The following is a 19,471-nucleotide window of genomic DNA, read 5'->3' on the forward strand; positions in this document are numbered from 1 at the left end:
GATGAGAGGTTGCCAGGGACTAGGGGATGAGGATATAATGAATGACTACTAATGAGTACAGAGCTTCTTTCAGGAATAACGAAAATATTCTGGAATTAGTAATGACAGTTGCATGACATTATGAGTATGCTAAAAACCACTAACTGTATCTTTCAAAGGATGAATTTCATGTTTTGTGAATTGTATTTTAATTTTTTTTAATAGGGGAAAAATCAAACTGCTGTCACTACTTTGACCTCAAGGAGGAGGCCCTTTCTCTTCAGAGCAGGGGTCCTTCAAAGTGGTCTGCAAACTAACAGCATCAGCATCACAATTACCAGACACACAAAGCCACAGGCTCCGTCCCAGCCCCACAGAATTAGAAATTCTAGGGAGGGTGCCCTATAACCTGTGTTTTGAGAAGCCCTGCGGGTGAATCTCGAACATGTTTCTTCGGAACCATTACTCCAGAGTAGGGGACACTGTGTAGGGGCCCAAATAGTAAATATTTTCGGTTTTGCATGCCACCCCCTCAGGGTCTTACACATTCTTCTTTTTTCACAACCTTTCAAAAATTTAAAAGCCATTCTCAGCTCCCAGGAACATAAAAACAGGCAGATCTAGCCCCCCAAGCCATGGTTTGCCAGCTCTCGCCCTCAAGCAACACTTCCAGTCCAGTGAACACTCTAGAGCCTCCAGCAAAGGCAGGTAGATTTTTCCTCCATAATAACAGAGACAAACAATGGCCTCTCAGCACCAGACAGGTTCCCCTTAGAGTTGTGATACCCTCCTCCATGCCAAGGCCAAAGTAAGAACAGATCTTGCTTTCCGTCTGGGTTTTATTAACTCAGTGTGCAGACAGTTCATTGTGCTCTTTCAAGAAATGTATTCGATTGACAGTGATACTCTCTGATCAGTCAGTAAATTCTACTAGACAAAACTCATAGACATTGGCCCCAGGTTGGCTACAGCAGCCCCCTCTCCCTCAAACGCTTCCAAAATAACCTAGAGCACCCTGGCAGGGAAGGGTGAGTGGCTGCACTTAGCTGTGTGTCCTTTAAGGCTCTTTGGTCCTGGTTGGTTTCCTCTCAGAGGCGTCCAAATAAAACTTCCCTTTCCTATTCAGTCCACACCAGTCTTTCTTTGGTGTTTAACCAAATAGGCTGAGGAAGGGAGGCAGCCAGGAAATTATACCCACTAAAACATGCAGTTAATGCTTACCTACGTCCTTTTTACTCACAGTCAGTGGTTTTATCTTTCAGACACAGAGAAGCAGAATCAGATATGATTTTAGGAGAACAAAGCCAGTGTCAACAGACAGGGTTTGAAGCACCATGAAAACTCTGTTGCCTCACTATGTCCTGTTTTTTTTTGGGGGGTGGGGTGGGGAGGGCAGTGCTTTACACTAAAAACTCCTGGGTGCCTGATAAAAACTCTCAAGTTTAGCAAGACTCCCAAAGAAGCTTTCTGCCCAGGGGACCCTGAGGAGGGAAGTGGGCAAGAGCAAAGAGGAGGTCCAAGGTGGCCCAGCCTCTCCCCTCCTTCTTCCTGAGGGAGCCAGAACCACACCCCCTCCTGGCGGGAAGGGTGCCCTTGTCTGAGAACAGACAAGGAGGGGCCCTTCCTCAACCCCAGCTGGAACCAGAATCCCAGGTTTCCTAATTTTTCCAGATGGTTTACTTGAGTGTCACCCTCAGGACCTAATACCTTCTCCCTGAGCAGGGGTCTTAGCTCCTGGTCTCCAGGAGATGGGGGTTCGGGGAGAGCAGATAGAAGCCTTGGCCTCTCTCCCCTTGGTTGCTTTTATCCCCTGGAGTCCAATAAACCCAGATACCTGGGTAGAAGCATGAGGCATCCTCCCACTGCCACCCTCCCGCAGCCAAATCCACGCTGGCCTGCAGGCCCTGCCGGCAAAGAGGAATGAGGTACAGGAATCCACAGCAGATGAGGAGGAGCTGGTGTATGGACTGGTCTGTGCTGGGGTAAGGCCTTCAGAGGCCCTTATTGAAGTAGACATAAGGCACAGGTTCTCTGTACTTGGCCTTGATGGTGTCCTGGAGCTTGGGTTCCAGATAGGAAACCGGCAATTCACTGAGAAGAGAGAAGGGTGTTATGAGCCTGCCAGCTGGACGAACAGCAAATTACCCTGAGATAAAATCCAACATAGTTGCCACCTCTAAGAAGCCCTTGCCCATTTTTTCCATCAGAATTACAAATGGTTTCTATACAGCACAGTATGTTGCTTTTTACTTTTTTTTTTTTTGCTTTTTACTTCTGTTGAGCTCTGACTTCATTCTCCCTAGTGCCAAACATCTACCTTCTCAAAGACTGCAAGCATGGTGATCAGAACACAGGAGAGGTGTAGGTGACTACTGAGCTGGGAGTACTAGGAGAAGGGAGACGGGCACCTTCTCTGTATCCATTCAGGCTACGTCTGGTCTCCTGGAGTCAGTCCTCTCCGCCACCCTGCCCCCTGCCCCTGCCACCTGTATAATGCTTCCCTGTCCCTTTGCCATCATCTCTTCTCACCCACCCCCTGCACCCTTCCCAGGACACACAAGGGAAGCTGAGAGGTCCAAGGCATCCACCCTTCAGCAAACATCAGCCAGAGTAAGTACCTACCCTCTTGTTCGATTTCAAAGACCAGATCCAGCCAGGGGAGATGGGTCTAACAACTCAACCAGCAGGGACAGGAAGTCTCTTACTGTTCCCCTACCATCTTTCCAAGGCAGCCTGTGCTCCACTGGGAATGAGCGACATCCCTCTGCCCCTTGGAGCTCTGTTTTGGTTTCCCATTCAACTGGAGGCAAGAGGCCCAGAGTTCACACAGACAGAGTTCACACTTGTCCCCGAACAGATGCTGCCCTGCCTGCCGCTCCCTCTCCTTCAGGAGAGTGGGCAGGTCAGGAAGAGCAGGGACAGGCAATTCAGTAAAAACAAGTGGGTAATGAACAGCTGATACCATTGCTGCGGGAACAGCCCACACGCCACTGGCACCATGAAGATGAGACTGGAAGAAAGGAGAAACCAAAGCATTAGGGGGTGTCTGGCATCTCACAGACTCATCCACACCCCGTGGCTGAGATTCCCCAAAGGATGGGGGAGCTGAACCCGAAGTTCCTCTCCCTCCAGCCCTGTTCCTGGTCTCTTGGCGCCTGGAGACTCACTCCAGCACAGGATAAAACCAGCCCCCTGCACCCCTCACCCCCATCCATCCATCATTCTCACAGATGAAGATGGGAATGGAGACACCAGGAGAGTGTGAGCAGCGGCGCTCATAGCCACAGGCGCCCTCTGGTGTTCAGGGAAAGCAGGAGGGGTGTGAACTCGGGGTCAGGCTCCTGTACTTGCTGAACCCCAGGTTGTTGGAGAACAGTGAGGGCAGAGCCTCTGGAACTTCATGGGGCACACAAGGAATTCTAGGAGCTTGTTCAAACGCAGTGCTAATTCAGCAGGTCCAGGAAAGGGCTTGAATCTTTATTCTCACAAGTTCTCAGAGGATGTGGGCCCAGGACTGTATTTTACAGAATCTGGGATTCTAACAGACCTGGGTTCGAGTCCCAGCTCTGCCACTTCTTAGCTGTGCCATCTGGGGCAAGCCCCCTCTGAGCCAGCGGAGGGAGGGCAAGAGTCCCTACTCGGCAGGGTTACTGCAAGGGTTAAACAAGGTAACACATGGGACACATTCAGCCCATGGTATGTAACCGCTCCCTCAGTGGCAAATCAATTCGCAGAAGACACTCTGGCGGGGACTTCTCTGGTGGTTCAGTGGTAAAGAATCTGCCAGCCAGCGTAGGAGACATGGGTTTGATCCTTGATCCAGGAAGTTCCCACATGCCTTGGAACGACTAAGCCCAGGCACCTCTGACTACCAAACCTGTGCTCTAGAGCCCGGGAGTCGCAACTACTGAGCCCGCTCACCCTCGAGCCCGTGCTCCATAACAAGAGGAGCCACAGCCATGAGAAGCTCGTGCACTGCAACTAGAGAGTAGCCCCTGCTCACTGCAACTAGAGAAAAGCCTGCACAGCGGGAAAAAAATAGAAGACAGTCTGCCATAATGTTAGACTTACTAAGGATCCAATCTCAGCTCCAGAAATTACCAACTAGAGATGCTTGGGCAAGTCTCTTCATCTGGGAAAGGAGACGCTGACAGTATGTATACCTCGAGGGCTCAGGGAATCAGGTGAAACTATAGACGTGAAACATCAGCACAGTGGGGGCACACAGGAAACATCCAATACACATGAGCTTAGGTTGTGGTCATTAACTCACGGCCTCACAAAGCACGATGAATGCTGGGACTTGTCTAGTCCAGGGCAGGCACCTAAGACTGCTGCCGGGAGTCATGGTGCTTTCTGCCTGTGCGAGCCTGGGACACGTGACGGGCCCAGGCTGTGTCATTTTTCATGTCTCACCGTATTCGGATGTATTGAGATATAACTGACATGTGCATGAGTGCATGCTAAGTCACTTCAGTCATGTGCAACTTTTTGCGATCCTATGGACTGCAGCCCACCAGGCTCCTCTGTCCATGGGATTCTCCAGGCAAGAATACTGGAGTGGGTTGCCATGCCTTCCCCTCCAGGGGACCTTCCCGACCCAGGGATTGAACCCGCATCTCTTATGTCTCCTGCACTGGCGGGCAAGTCCTTCACCACTGGTGTCACCTAAATTCACCACTGGTGTGAGCTGACCCCTCTGTCATCTCACATAATTCTTATTTCCCTTTTGTGGTGGGATGATCTTATCATTGTTGTCTCTTCTCTAAAACTACTGCAGACCTAAGGTTGGAGGGGAGACCCCGGGGATAGGAGGACATCCAAGGGTTCTCCTTTCCACCCCAGTGTGTGCACAGGGCCAGCCCAGTGCCCTTGGAAAGATGGGACAAGTCAGAGGGGACATAGGTGTTCAAGCCTGGGTGCTTTTGAAGTCAGGTAAAGGAGTACGTGTCTTCCCACATGGGTGACACAGGAAGACAGATTTTGAGTGCCCCACCACAGACGCCTACTGAGAAAACACGTTACTCACAAGCATCCGGACAGCAGAACCTGCAAAGGCGCGTGCAGAACCCGGATTCTCTGTGCAGAAACAAAACGAAAGAGAGACCCACGTGACTTACATACTTAGAGGTGAACCCCATTGGCAAGCCAGCTAGAAACCCACAGGGAGGAAACCCTGGCTCTGCAGCGGAGGTGGGAGTCTCCTTGCTCTTAGCAGACAAGGCTGAGAATCAGACAGCCAGGGTACTGGGAGGGGCCTTCCCGGAGTGCAGTGCGGGGATGGAAACGAGATAGAAGGGTGAGAGGGTCAGGAACCCCCAGCACAGGTGTGGTTGGGGCCACCGGGCAGTGAAGGTGCAAAGCAGAGTCCACTCACCTGCACGAAGCGCAGCTTCTCCAGTCTTTCCATGAGGACCGGCAGCAGAACTAGAAGAGGCAGAGGAAAGGCTGTGATGCTTGCCCTTCTGAAGTCGGATCACAGACTGAGTGGTGCCCCCTCCTCACCCAGAAGTTCCAGAAAATACTTTTCACTGGGGAGAAGGATGTATAGGCATGGCCACACCCACTTCTTCCCCAAGTCCCAGAAGAAGGTGCTTCCCAGACTCCTCAACCTGCAGCCCTATAACCACAGGAGGATGGGTACCATGGGCCCAGAGCACCCTTCTTACAATCAACCATCTTTCAAGCAAGTTTTGTATCCTGCTCCGTAACCTGTTCCTGCTGGAGGCAAAACCAGGACAGGGAACTTATTTTCTCTACCACTATCTCCCCAACACATTGAAGGAACTTAAGGAATATTTGTTAAATGAAAACAACTTTCTCCATCAAATCTTGATTAACTGACATTCCAGGATTTACGGTGTGACTCTCCAGTGGCTCTCAACACTCAAGCAAACCAGTCTGAGAAGAATGCCTATAGAGGCTGGGGTCCCACCCCCCACCCCAAGTGTGGCTGAGGTCTCCATCACATGAGCCAGGGGCCCCCAGGATGGATGGGCTTCCCCGTCTTACTCATGCCAGGGGCTGCCATTGTGATCCGAGAAATAACCACTTGAGTGATGCCTATGGCTGCAGCTCTCTGAGGACAGAAAAAAGTTAGCTGTCAGTTATGACTTTATGCGGAGTCCACAGGCTGCACCAGAGGGCTGGGCTAGGGTCAGAGTCACGGTCAAGTCTGAGCTGGTAAATGGGAAGGGATGGACCTGTCAGGGGTTAAGTGACCATACCTGACCCTCTCCCACCCAGCCAAGTTCTTACGGCTTCAGGACCAGAAATGATATGAGCAGAGATATAGAGGGAAAATTGATGAAGAAGGAGGATGGCTCCAGGGGAAAGGTTTTTAGCCCAGGCCTGCTCTGAGCGCTAAGAACAGGACAGGGTCTGAGAGGGAACTCCCTCCTCCCACCCCCAGGGCAGGCCTCTGCTCACCCGGGAATGACCGATCTCATTGTGGTTCCTGTCCTTCACACAGATTCCCTGGATGAGTTCCCTAAACACAGACAGGAGGTGCTGGATGCGGGAAAGGGGTGTGTTGGAAGCCCGCCAGTGATGTGATACACGAGAGGACCAGGGCCAGGCCATTCCAGCTCTAGGGAGCCACCTCCTGCAGCCTGGCCCTTGGAGCGGCCTTCCCCACTCCAGAGAGTGATACCGCTTTCTAGGGGAGAGGCTGAGAGAGCGAGCGCCAGGTCCCAGCTGCCCAGGCTGGATCTGGAAGCTGCAGAGCAAGTGTATGCTCCTGAGCAAGTTCCCTAGTCCTTCTGAAGACACAGTTACCCTCATCTGCAAAATGGGGATAATCATGGCGCCCCTTCATAGGACTCAGTGAGGATTAAACGGGATGATGCCTGCCAAGTGCTGGGTCCAGTGCCTGACTCCATGACCCACCCAGAAACAGGAGCCGCTCTGGCTGTTATATTCAAGCCAGCACTCCATCCAAGACCAGGTGGGTGGTGGGGACTCATTCATTCGTTGGAAGGAGCAACTGGATGGGGGAGGGGAAGAGGAGTCAAGTAGAGGGTATGCGTGGCTCTTCCGTGGTGTGCTCTTTCGGCAAGGGTGATTGTGATCACTTTCCATTGACTACTAGTCCTAAGAAAATGTGCCTTACGACATCAGTGATGACTAGGAAGGCATCGATGGCCACCGTGGCAACAGTAGCTTACGCTTAATATTACATTCCAGGCGCTATTTTGAGCGTTTTACATCTATTACATCATTAAATTTTATAGTAGGGGAACATCTTCGCTTTCTCTAGTCAAGGAACAAAAGCTGTGAGACATAGTGGGTTTCTCCTTTCCCCTTTCCTGCTGTGAAGTTTAGAGTCTGGCAGCTGGAAAACATCTATCTACCCCTCTGGCTTCCCTCAGAGCCTCTTGGTTCTGTTTTATCTTTGGATACCTTGCTCTGCTGCGTTTCATTCTGTGAGCCATCCCCAGGGCTCTGGAAGTAGGCCAAGTTCACGACTTAAATACAGTTGTAGTTGAAAGGACGTGAGCTAGTGCCAAACCCCACAGGTCCACACTAAACCTCCAAATCCATTCAGAGAATGACTCCCACAGCATTCATCACAGACGAAACCCAGGTCACCCGTCCCTCCTGCAGCCATCACTGTTGGAGCCGCCCGTCCTCGGAGAACCTTTGGAAGTGCAGCCCTCCCCACCCCCACCTCAGCCGCCAAAGCCACCCTCTGCCTTGGTCTCCTGCCCTTTCCCTGCTGGCCCTTGCAGCTTACAGGGAGGAAAAGGGCTCCCTGTACTCACTGCTGGCGCATCATGGGGATGTTGACACAGTTGGCTGCAGCCACGGCAGCAAAGGGCACCCAGCGGCCGACCAGGGGCGGAGCTCTCTGTGGGGGAAGAGGACAAGGGGAGTAGGTCAGGTCCCTGGAAGATGGGGGTGGAAGGGGCTTTAGGACGATAAAATAAGAAATCAGACCTCACTACCGCCACATATCCTGACACCCAGCCAGGGGACCCAAATTCCCTCAAAGGCCCGAGAAAAACCAGTGTGGGACAGCCCTGCTGAACTTCCCACTGCTTGGCTAGGCTCTGACCCAAACCCAGCTCTTCCAGTCTGGGAAACCACCCATACCTGGGGAAAAAAAGTTTTCCCTAGGACTTTGCTGCCCCCTTGTGACCACCATGTCCATAGCAGCCCCAGACCGTACCTTTGTCAACATGTTCATGCCCACAGCAGTGGCCACTGCAGTGGTGGTGGCTGTGATGTAGGAAACACCCATCTGCCTAGTGGAGAAGAGAGATGTTTGGGAGTGGGGACTCCAGGTGCCTGAGGGCAGGACCAAAGCTTGAGTGATAAAGGCTGGAATTGTGGCTTCTTGCCTGAAAACCTCGGATTCAGCTTGGGATCTCCCTCCAACTCATTCAGATGCCCCTTTCAGTATGTTAAACACACCAAGTGCCTGCCTGCTCAGAACCTCGGCACGCTGCCACTCCCTCTCCTGGGAATCTTTCCCCGGGCTCTTGCATGGCTAAATCCTTACCTTTCAAAACTCAGCTGAAATGTCAGCTCTGCAGAAAGGACTTCCCTGACTGGCCTATCTGTACAGAGGCCCTTCTGCTGTTCTCCAGCATGTCATCTATTTATTTCCTTAATGGCAGCTATCACAGACTGAGATCATTATGCTTATTTTCCTAAAAAGACCTTAAACTCCAGAGACCACACATCTTACTCAAATGTATCCCCCGCCCCTAGAACCCTATCCAACACCTAATACACACTCTAGACATAATTGTAGCATGAATGAATGAGTGAATGAATGTTGAATTCATCTAGGAAGAAGATACTCTCCTAGTCCGCCTAATACTTCCAAACCCTGAAAAGAAACCTGGTCACCCAAACCAGGGCAGGCGCCACCCAGGGAGGACAGACAGCCCCAGAACCCCTTAAGAAGGGCTGTTCCCCCTCAAGGCTAGAAGGCAGCTCCAGGCCCACACAGACAGCCAGGGGTTCAGGCCTCCTACCTGACCGATGTGGGGGAAGCCGCATTCCTGTTGGTGTAGTTGACTAAGGCATTGAAGGACTGGTTCACCCACTGCCAGAAGATCACTGCCGGCATCGTCCTACCAAGAGAGAGGCCGGGAGAGGCAAAGAGGTGGGAGGGCTTGGGGACACCGATCAAACCTGCCACTCCCCAGGCCATTCCCATGCTGTTTCCTGCTCTTCTGCACTGGCTGCCCCTCTGCCTGGAACATCCACACCCCCAGCCTCTTGGTATATGGCTGAATCCTGCTCTCTGGAGAGATCTCTTCTTCCTTGGAACCTTCCTGACCCTTCCCCTGTCCTTTCTGAGACACAGTTAGTCATTCTATGATGTCTGATCCCACCACCCCATATCCTGCCCCCAGCCTACCACTCGGCAAGCTAGACCAACTGTTTCCTTCTTGGTCTCAACAAAACTGGGTGCTCCTTGAGGGGTGGGCTTCCCTGGTAGCTCAGACAGTAAAGAATCTGTCTGCCGTCCGGGAGCCCCAGGTTCTATCCCTGGGTCAGGAAGATCCCCTGGAAGAGGGCATGGCAACCCACTCCAGTATTCTTGCCTTGAGAATTCTATGGACAGAGGAGCCTGGTGACCTACAGTTCATGGTGTCACAAAGAGTCGGACACAACTGAGAGACTAACATTTTCACTTTCTATCTGGTCCAAGGTCTGGCTCGACAATTGGCTAACCAAATGTGTTAGGGAGGGAAGAGGGGCAGGGAAAAGAGGAAGGGGAACAGAGAAAGTGTTCTTTCTCCAACTGGACTGAAAGTGTCTTCCCATTTTTTAATTTTTTGGATACTATGTTATAAAAATACACTAAATTCATTGTTGAATAAGTACTTTTTAAAAGAGCAGAAGAGTTCAGTCATTAAGTCCTAGAGAAAACTGCCTCAGTTCATATAACCAGGCACCACTATTTCCTGGCTGGTGCACTTGGGCAAGTTACATAACCTCTGTAGAACTGCAGGTCTTCATCTGTAAAATGAAGATGAAAACAGTACCTCTCTGTAGGGCTGCTGAGACTAAATGAGGTGATATATGCGAACAATTGAACACAATGTCTGGTATCTGGTAAGGAATCAATAAAGACGGCTATTACTATGATCCTACTATGGCTCCCTCCCTAGCAGGTCTAAGTGGTGCCCCTGGCGCTGCCTTGCTCCCCAGTCGCACCTGTAGAACTGGAGCATGAAGCCCGTGATGATCATGCCACCGGGGACCTGGAAGGACATCCGCCCAATGACGTTCATCTTGTCCCCAGTGTCAGGGTGGAAGGCTGAGTCGTACAGCTTCTTAGCATAGAAAAGCTGCTCCACCTGGGTGCCCGGGGGCACAGTCCCCATCCTGTCACCCAAAGACAACAGGCCGATGTTACCTCCCAACCTCCACCCTGAGTCATCCTGCTCTTGGCTCCCCCACCTCCCTGAGCTCTCTGACTATCCCCTCATCTTCCATTTCCACCTCTCCCCTAGGGCACCCACCGATGCTGCCCCAGTGCACCCGGCCTGTCCCCCAGCCGCTCACCTGCTCTGCTCCACCATCACTTTGGCCCAGTCTAGCTCCCGCTCTGGTACCAGGACCGTGCGGGGGTCCGTAATATTGAAGAAGTGCTTCACCCGCCCCAGGAAAGTGCACTGGTCCCAACGGGGGGCATCGATGTTAAAGTCAGACAGATCAGCCTCCATCCTGCCCATACACAAAATTGTGAACTTCAGGACAGAGGAAAAACGAGGACTGTCCCCCGAATCAAAACCTTCCCCAGAGGCCCTTAGCACCTCCCACTATAGGAGACGGACAGCTCACCCCAGCCGCTAGCATCATCCCACTCAGGTCAGGAAGAGCCCAGTGAACTTTCACCCATCTGGGCCACTAGACACCAAATGTTTCCTGAGTGCCTGCCAGTGGCCAGCCCAGGGCATGATCATGCTGGGGGCAAGACAGGGGGAAGGGACAATACAGGGTCTGTCCTTGGGGAGCTGAGTCTGACTGGGGAACTGAGTCTGACTGGGGAACAAGAGCCCACCTGCAGAATAGCAGATAACACGGAGGGCTACGATGAACACAAGATGAGAGGAGGCTGAGTTGGGGGCGGGATCACAAAAATCAAGGGGGTGCTTCCCAAAAGAGGTGGAATGTGGGTGAAGCCCCAGAAGGTAGGAGAGATCTATCTGCAGGAGAAGAGGCATGGGGTCACTTCAAAAGTTGAAACAGGCACAGATAAAGACAGAAATGGGGTCTTCCCTGGTGGTCCAGTGACTAAGACTCCTGTGGTCCCAAGGCAGGGAGTCCGTGTTTGTTTCCTGGTCAGGAATTGGATCCCACATGCCACGAAGAGTTTGTATTTCACAATGAAAAGTCCTGAATGCCACAACTGAAGATCCCACATGGTACAAAGATCCACATGCCACAATGAAGACCCAGCACAGCTGAATAAATAAATAAACACGTATTTTGAAAAACTGAATGGTTTCCCTGGTGGTCCAGTGGTTAAAAGTCCCCCTGACAATGCAGAGGATACAGGTTCAATTCCTGCTAAGGGAAGACCTCATATGCTATGGGGCAACTAAGCCCATGCGCTGTTAACTACTGAGCCCACATGCCTTATAGCCCGTGCTCCACAATAGCACGGCAATAAGAAGTCAGTGCACCACAGCTAGAGAGTAGCCCCTGCTTGTCACAACCAGAGAAAGCCTGTACACAGCAATAAAGACCCAGTGCAGCCAAAAATAAAATAAATAAATCTTTACCTAAAAAAAAAAAAATGAAGGAATGACAACAATGCTATATAGATGGGATGGAGAAGCTGGGAAGACTCTAAGGTACTTGGACTACCTGTGATGTGGGACAGTATAATTTGAAAGTGGGCTTGGATTAGTTGTAAATATATACGGCAAACTTTTGGGCAACCGCTAAAAAAAACTTTCAAAAGACATATGATCTATATGCCAGAGAGGAGAAAAAAGTAGTCATGTAAAAAAGCTATGGCTTTTGAACTTCTGCCTGAAAGTTTCAGGAAGCCACTAACAAATTTTTGGAAGAGTGATAAGATTAGATGTGTAGTTTAGATAGATCAGTCTAGGCAACTACATGGAAGTAAACAGGGTGTGGCAAGACCTCAGGGGACACAGAGACCAGCTGGAAGGGAACCCCCAATAATCCAGGCAAGAAGAAATGGGGCTCAAGTGAACCCGGACGCACCAGAACTGGAAGGAAGACCAAAAGAAGAGAAGCTTTTAAAGTAGCCAGATCTGAGGATGTGCCAAGTGGTTGGGTATAGCAGGAATTCTATTAGTCAGGGCTCAACAGAAACAGAATCAATAGGAGATCTACCTATCTGTCTGTCTACCTACCTCTTAGAATTCCTAACCTCAGGTAGGAGGGGGCCCAGCCCTTTTTTAAAGGGATTCCATCTGATTAAGTCAGGCCACCCAGGATAATCTCCCTTCACATCAACTCAAAGCCAACCAATTAGGGACTTTAATTACTTCTGCAAGATCCTTTCGCCACAGTATGTGAATCAGCACAGTGTGTGAATCAGCATTTGGTCTAATAACCAAAAGAAGGCATGGGGATGTTCAAAGTAACTACTTCTCCCTCAGCAGCCCCTCAAACTGGAAGCAGAGCAGAGAGGGAGTCCTGGTGAGTTCCTCTGGCCATCCCAAATACCTAAAATGATACCAGGGTTTCTGATTGCGACAGTAACACGCTGAGAATACAGAAAAACTGGCTTTAAGGGAGAAAACATTCAGTTAGACTGTCCTCATGTTGAGTTTCAAGTGCTACGAGACTTCCTCAAACGCAAGAGGCTGCCATCCGTCTCAGAAAGTGAAGTCACTCAGTCGTGTCCAACTCTGCGACCCCATGGACTGTAGCCTACCAGGCTCCTCCGTCCATGGGATTTTCCAGGCCAGAATACTGGAGTGAGTGGCCATTTCCTTTCCAAGAGATCTTCCCAACCCAGGGACTGAACCTGGGTCTCCCTCAGTAGGCAGACACTCTACCGTCTGAGCCACCAGGGAAGTCCTCATGCTTCTTCTTTGCAAATGCCGGTCCAGGATGCTCTTCCTCTCCCTCTTCACTAAATAATACCTGCTCATCTGTTTTGTTTTGTTTTTTGTTTTTCCTTAAGGAATATTTTTGAGACTTAACTTCTATATCTTCTTCTACTATGTCTTTGTCTTTTTTCTTGGAAAAAAAAAATCACCTGACAATCTTCCATATATATTGAATTACAAGTTCACAGGCATGCCTTGAGCAAGATTTAAAAAGCAGTCTTCTTCAAAGTTTGCTGAGGTACTGCCCCCTGAAGGGCTGGCAGGCAGGAAACTGGATGCGCTGGAATGCTGAGTCGGAGGGCTGATGAAACTCACCAGGAAGCCACTGAGATTCTGGGAAGCTGCGAACAGGGATGCTGAGGGAACTCAACAGGAAGCTGCCAGGTGGGGTGTTGCTGAAACTTGACAGGAAGCAAGCACCCAGGCACCGGGAAGACTACCCCTTCCTCATCGGTGCTCCTCCAGCGCCCTCTACTGGTAGAGCTTAAAATCATATCAGAGGGCAAAGGAAAAAGGTTTACAACGTCCAGGATCACAAGACACGATGAAGAAGGGTAGATTCGGAGCTAAGGAAGGAGCAATAAACTAACTGGCACTGATACACAACTGACTTTTTTTGCTTCACATCTTAGAGAATTTTCCATTTTATATATACAGCTCCATCTCATTCTTTTATATTATTACATACTATTCCATGTGCCTTGAATTCATCCTTTGGTAGACATTTGGGTTAGTCTCAGTTTTTCCACTGCTGAGAGTATCCTTATACACATTACTCTGTGTATATGGCAACTCTATCTTTTTTTTTGCACTATGCATCATGTTGGATCTTAGTTCCCTGGTGTACGTGGGAAGTTGCTTCAGTCTTGTCCGACTCTGCAACCCCATGACCTGTAACCCACCAAGCTCCTCTGTCTGTGGGATTCTCCAGGCAAGAATACTGAGTGGGTTGCTATGCCCTCCTCCAGGGAGTCTTCCCGACCCAAGGATCAAACCCACATCTCTTATGTCTCCTGCACTGGCAGGCAGGTTCTTTACCACTAGCACCACCTGGGAAACCCCTTGGTTCCCTCCCAGACCAGGGATCAAATCTGCACCCCCTGCATCGGAGGTGTAGTCTTAACCACTAGACAATCGGGTAAGTGCCACAACTATACCTTTAAGATAGATTTCTAGAAGTGAAATTGCTGGATCAAAGGACGTACATGTTTTAAATGAAATCTTTATAAATATAATTCAAATTGATTTTTCCACCAGTTGTATATGATAATGGTCCTTTAGTCAAACTTTTACCAAAATGGATAAATAAATCTTTTCTTTCTTTCTAATATGATGGGCAGAAACAATATTGTTATTTTCATTTATATTTCTTTCTAAAATTTATTAAAAAAAATTTTTTGGGGGGGCAGCACTGTGCAACATGTTGGATCTTAGTTCCCTTCCTAGGAATCGAACCTGTGCCCCCTGCAGTGGAATTACAGAATCTAAACCACTGGACCATCACAGATGCTCCTAAATTGTATTTTCTTGATTCTTAATGAGATTACGCATCTACTCATATGTTTTTGGCCATTTGTTTTTCTCATTCTGAAAACTTTAAGTTACAGAATTTTTGTAATAATTCAGCGCCAAAGTATATAAAGTGAAAATGATAGTGGTTAACATGTGTTTTTTAAAAAAAAACCTAGGTGGACTTCCCTGGTGGTTCAGTTTAAGGCTTCACACTTCCACTGCAGGGGGTGCGAGTTCAATTCTTGGTTGGAGAACCAAGATCCCGCATGCCACGTAGTATGGCCAAAAGAAAATAATTTAAAAACAAACGCTATCTTCTTGAGTTATACAATCGTGTAGATCCAAGGCACTCACAACAAAGCCAGGATTTCATATTAGAGAAAGGAAACATATGGCTGACGGAAGCCACAGACCTAATAAAGAATAAATGTTTTATATTATATTGTAGAATGAAAGGGAACTTCCACTCAAGACATTGCCTCAGTAAAGACCCATGGGTTATTACAGCTGCAAGGGAAGTTACAGCCAAGTCACCTCAGAATAAATAGCAGCCTTAAAAACAGGTGCATTAGCAAGTAATCTCAAGGACTCCCCAGCCCTCCTCCAAAAGTAGCCTTTTGCTCTGCAGAGACAGTCTGAATGATGAGCACCTACCCATCCTTCAGATCTTGGTTGAAACCTCCTTTGCTCAGAGAAGTCTCTGAAGGACCCCTTCCTCCCTCTCATGCACTGCTATGAGTTCCTGGCTCTGTACTTGTCTTTCAGAGCCATGCCATGTGTGATACGCTGTGGTTTTACCTGAATTAATGCCCACCATCCCCGACTAGGCCATAAGCTCCTTGAAGCCAGGAGTGTGTCCACTGCTCACCACCGTTGCCTCAATGCCTAGCATAGCAATTCGAGTATTTGCTAAAGAAGAGGTCTAGTCAGTAGACAATTGGATATTTAGGCTTAAAACCCAGCATGGAGATCAGGGTTAGAAGTAAAACAGTGAGGGAGCAACATGGGGGTGGGTAAAGATAAAGTTTTCCAAAGAGAAAATGCAGGCTGGGAAGAGCAGTGATCCAAGGAAATACCCAGGAAGACCACTATATTTAAGAGGTAACCCATCAAAAATCTGAGAACAACTAGAGAGGGAGCAGGCAGAAGCAGCCAACAGATGAGGCAGAGCGAGAGCAGACATCAACTTTTAGACTGTTTGTTAAGGTGGGGGAGACGTCCCCCTCTCACACCCTACCAGAGCCCAGGAGAAGCTCCAGGCTCTGTCCTTTAAGGACAGGCTGACGTGGCTCCTGCAGGGGGGCTGGTCCAAAGACCAAAGGCATTTCACCCAGTCCCAGCTGAAGCCAGGAGGGGGGAAGAGTTCCCTTTATTCTAGAGGAAAGAAAAACAGTAAGCCTTGACTTATAGAGCCCCACACTTGCACCAGATGGAGACAGTCCCAATGCTATGCCTCCCCTTCAACACACACACACACAACACACACACTTCTCAGCCATCCCTCTCCACTCTCAACTGAACAGTCCAACACTGGAAAATCCTCTTTCTTTCACAGTGAAAGCACTTCTACCATGAAGGGGTAATCATTTGCTAAGTCATGTAAGAATCTTTGCCTTCATTGCCAAGGAACATCCTTGTCCTGTCTTATGTAAAACATAAAAGGAAAAAAACCTAAATTCTATGTCTTAACATTTTTTCCCATTCCATTAGCCCCCAAAGGGCACAGTTCTGTGATTCCTTCAGGGCAAACTCAAGCCCTTCGGTTACATAATCCCATAGTATCGTGACCTCGTTTGCAGCACGTGGGGCTTTTGTAATTGTCACTTTCTTGATGTTTATTAGTGTAAAATCTGCCTCCCCTGACAGACTGTAAGGTGCACGCTATAGTCCTCATCTACCCTCTAAAAACACTTACTGCCTGCCTGGAATGCATTCCAACTTATTCTTGGGTTCTCCAGGCATTAAGGACGTCCCCTACATCTTGTCTTTTTTTGTCAGACTCAGAACCTGCCTTCTTTACAAAAGTAATAACAGGCTTTCTTTCATGAAGATGCAAACTGTCTACCCTTCCTATACCGAGTCCTACTGGTCGCTGAGTTTTCAGCAGTTATGTTCCCTCTTCCTACATAAGCCATATCTAATACTTCCTAAAAAGATGACTATGATATGATATCCAGGGTTCCCCTACAGGGAATGGCGGGAAGGTGGAAATCAAACAGGTGACTGACCAATACTTCCCTTTCCTTCCAGGATTAGAGAATGTCACAGCTCAAAAACATTAGGGATCCAAGATCTCAGCTTACAGATGAAGAAACTGATGCCGAGGAGGTTCCCATGCATTGAGCTAACATGGTGAGCGTTTATGGCATACATGGTCCTGCACTGTGGCAGATACAAATGTGAGCAGGAAACAGATCTAGTCCTATTTATCCAATAATCCAAACATTACAGCTAGGGCCGTATTTTCCCAAGGTTATAAGACTTAGACAGGAATTCCTTGACGGTCCAGCAGTTAGGACTCCACCCTTCACTGCCGAGGGGGCAGTGCAGAGTGGACAAAAAAAAAAAAAGAGAGAGACCACAAAGTCACAAGGCTTAGTCACCTAGACGGGTCCTCTTATCCACTAAAAGGTGTTTGTCTCAAGAAAGAGAGAAAAGGAGGGAAGAGGGGAAAATATTGAAAAAATTATGTAACCTACTACCTCTCCTTAAGCAATGCTCGTCCTTCCAGGGAGAGCTGATTTTCTCAAGCAGATAGTATCAGAGTTTGGGAAACAGGCTTTCCAAACTCTTCTAGAGTATCCTTTTGCAAGGGCAGGGGAAGCACCCAAGATCTCCTATTTGAATCCCCTACTAGGGAAAAAAACAAAACATCATTGCTAGTACTCCCATCAGAGGAAGATCAAGGCAGTCCAAGACTCAAACAGTTCAAACACAAAGTCCACTAAGATGTCAAGGGCTGGTGTCAAGGCTACCTAGCTCAACCTGGAGAATGAGACTAATAATTAAACCAGCAGGCCCTGGTAGTATATGCCTATGTACAATCAAATGACCCCCTGGCAGCCATGATGTTAGACTCCAGGCAATTTTGGAAGAGAAGTCTGCTTTGCCTTTTTCACAGAAGAACCAGCAGGCTAGAGATAGGTGGAAACTTTACTCGAATGCATAAAATGTTAAGAACCATTCAGGGAAAATCTGCCTTCATTCCAACGATCTTAACTAGGCTGAAAACCTGCTGGTCTTAAAAGCAGCAAAGCCCAAAACCTGGAGGAAACTATCAACAATAGCTAAGCCCAGGGACTTTCCAGGCATTCCAGTGGTGAAGACTCTGCTTCCACTGCAAGGGCACAGGTTCAATCCCTGCTTGGGGAACAAAGATCCCCACATGCCACGCATGGAGCAGCCAAAAATAATAATTCCTCAAGAGTCAGAAAGTACTGGATTCAAGTCCCCACTCTAACCCTTAAAATAATCAATTTCTAGGGCTGTGAGAATGAAATGAAATCTTGTATGAAAACCATCTCACTAGGAAGGATGTGATTTCCATGAGGGCAGATTTAGCCCCCTCCTGTGTCTCCAGAGTCTAGACTAGGAGCTGGCACAAATATGGTAATTCTTCTCTGCACGGGGAAGGGGTGGGAAATAGCACCCACAATCTCTCTCATTCTTTCTTGTCTAGAAGTGGAGGGCCATTTTTGCCTCCTTCAGGGCTGCAGACGGCGCACCGACCCTGCCAACTTAGTTCAGCAAAACCATCCATTCCAAACACCTTTCACCCCCGTAAGCGATCACCTCATCCCAGCCCTCATGGCCAGTCCTCAGGCAGCTTCTTGCCCTCCGGTAGGCAGCCTCCCACCACCAGGACTCCTCCAGCCTGGATTCTAACACGGATGTGTGCAGACGAGCGAGCAACCCATGACGCCCCCGCTCCTCAGCCTGGCACACGAAGGTACTGGAGGCCATAAAGGGGTCCACAGGTAGCTCCTTCTCTTGCCACGTGGCTTTGGCAGGTGCAAGCCCAGCCGGCGCCGCAGCCTCGCCTGGGCAGAGTCAAGACAGAAATGCAAACTCCCTCCTGGGATCTGGGGAATAAAACCTGGCACAGGTAGATGTTGCAGGAGGCGTCCTCTCAAGATCCTTACCTGGACCCGGGAGAAACAGACTGACACAGCTGCTTCCAGAAGCAGCCCGCTTTGGCAGCCAAGCCAGGATGCACTTCTGGCCTCCGCCCGGGAACCTCCCCTCGCCCCGCCCGCACGCCCTCCCTCTGGACCAATCACAAGCCGGGTGGCCCCCGGCAGCCACGTGGGCGAGGTTTCACCATTCCCCAGGTCTGTGCCGCCTGCCGCCTTCTCCCGCCGCTCCAGCAGCCCGCCTGCGCAGTGGGAGGGCACATTGACGCGCTTGCGCACATTGGGGAAAGCGGAGCTGGACCCCGCCCCGTTCTGCTGCTTTGCTCCTCTGCCGTGCGTACGGGGGACGTCGGGGGCGGCGCCGTCGCAGTTGCCCCTGGTAACGGGGGAGGCAGGAGGAGGAGGAGGAGGGACTCGGCGGGAGGATGGTGAGTGTGAGGGCCTGGGTCCCTCCGGAGCTGGTCGGTCACCTGCCTCCCTTCCCCTGGCCCAAGGCAGGGCACTGCGCTTAAAGACAGGAGGGAACGGACTGGCGCTCAGCCTGATGTCCGGGTCCTGGATTGGTTTCGGGGGGCGGCAGGGAGCCCCGAGTGTGGGCCCTGGAGAGAATCTGGGCCTGGGGAGGAAGGCGGAGCTTGCAACCTGTCCGAAACTAGGGGAAGGGGCTGGAAGGGTGCTGGGTTGTTGCGGTACGGAGCCAGGGCCCCATCATTACTCTGGGGATTGGGATGAGGGCGGATCCGAGGAGCTGCGGAGAGCAGCTTCTGCACGCAGGATTAAATCTTCCCA

General features: G+C 49.9%; 2 protein-coding genes across 5 annotated transcripts in view; one reads left to right on the plus strand and one right to left on the minus strand.

The window, feature by feature from the left end:
• SFXN2 (sideroflexin 2) lies at positions 801-18,785 on the minus strand. Of its 3 annotated transcripts, none has more exons than XM_005698377.3 (12): positions 18,692-18,785; positions 10,507-10,668; positions 10,156-10,326; positions 8,964-9,062; positions 8,150-8,225; positions 7,743-7,828; positions 6,409-6,469; positions 5,992-6,058; positions 5,357-5,406; positions 5,009-5,058; positions 2,942-2,989; positions 801-2,070 (listed from the first exon to the last, which is right to left on the minus strand). In XM_005698377.3, the coding sequence occupies exons 2-12, from the start codon at positions 10,665-10,667 to the stop codon at positions 1,971-1,973; spliced, it is 969 nt and encodes a 322-aa protein (XP_005698434.1). In that variant the 5' UTR covers position 10,668; positions 18,692-18,785; the 3' UTR covers positions 801-1,970. The 3 variants fall into 3 exon arrangements, with proteins under 3 accessions (XP_005698434.1, XP_017896658.1, XP_005698433.1); XM_018041169.1 differs by lacking the exon at positions 18,692-18,785 and adding an exon at positions 11,006-11,290; XM_005698376.3 differs by lacking the exon at positions 18,692-18,785 and having other exon boundaries at positions 10,507-10,676.
• The window catches only part of ARL3 (ADP ribosylation factor like GTPase 3), a 30,374-nt gene continuing 29,882 nt past the window's right edge, over positions 18,980-19,471 (plus strand). For both annotated transcript variants that reach the window (XM_018041170.1, XM_018041171.1), the window contains exon 1: positions 18,980-19,110. In XM_018041170.1, the coding sequence (XP_017896659.1) occupies positions 19,108-19,110 (3 nt within the window). In that variant the 5' untranslated portion in view covers positions 18,980-19,107. The remainder of the gene's footprint in view (positions 19,111-19,471) is intronic.

This window comes from Capra hircus, chromosome 26 (assembly GCF_001704415.2).
Source record: "Capra hircus breed San Clemente chromosome 26, ASM170441v1, whole genome shotgun sequence".
In the NCBI taxonomy this organism is placed as follows: Eukaryota; Metazoa; Chordata; class Mammalia; order Artiodactyla; family Bovidae; genus Capra; species Capra hircus.

What these genes read in the sequence shown, in the direction of transcription:
- SFXN2 (XM_005698376.3), bottom strand. Translation starts at nt 10,676, where the DNA reads ATGGGCAGGATGGAGGCTGATCTGTCTGACTTTAACATCGATGCCCCC. An exon ending in AATGGCAGCCCCTGGCATGA is followed by an intron (nt 5,407 to 5,991) that starts GTAAGACGGGGA and finishes TGCCTCTTCTAG; the next exon opens with TTCTGCTGCCGGTCCTCATG. An exon ending in GTTCTGCTGTCCGGATGCTT is followed by an intron (nt 2,990 to 5,008) that starts GTGAGTAACGTG and finishes CCTTTCTTCCAG; the next exon opens with TCTCATCTTCATGGTGCCAG.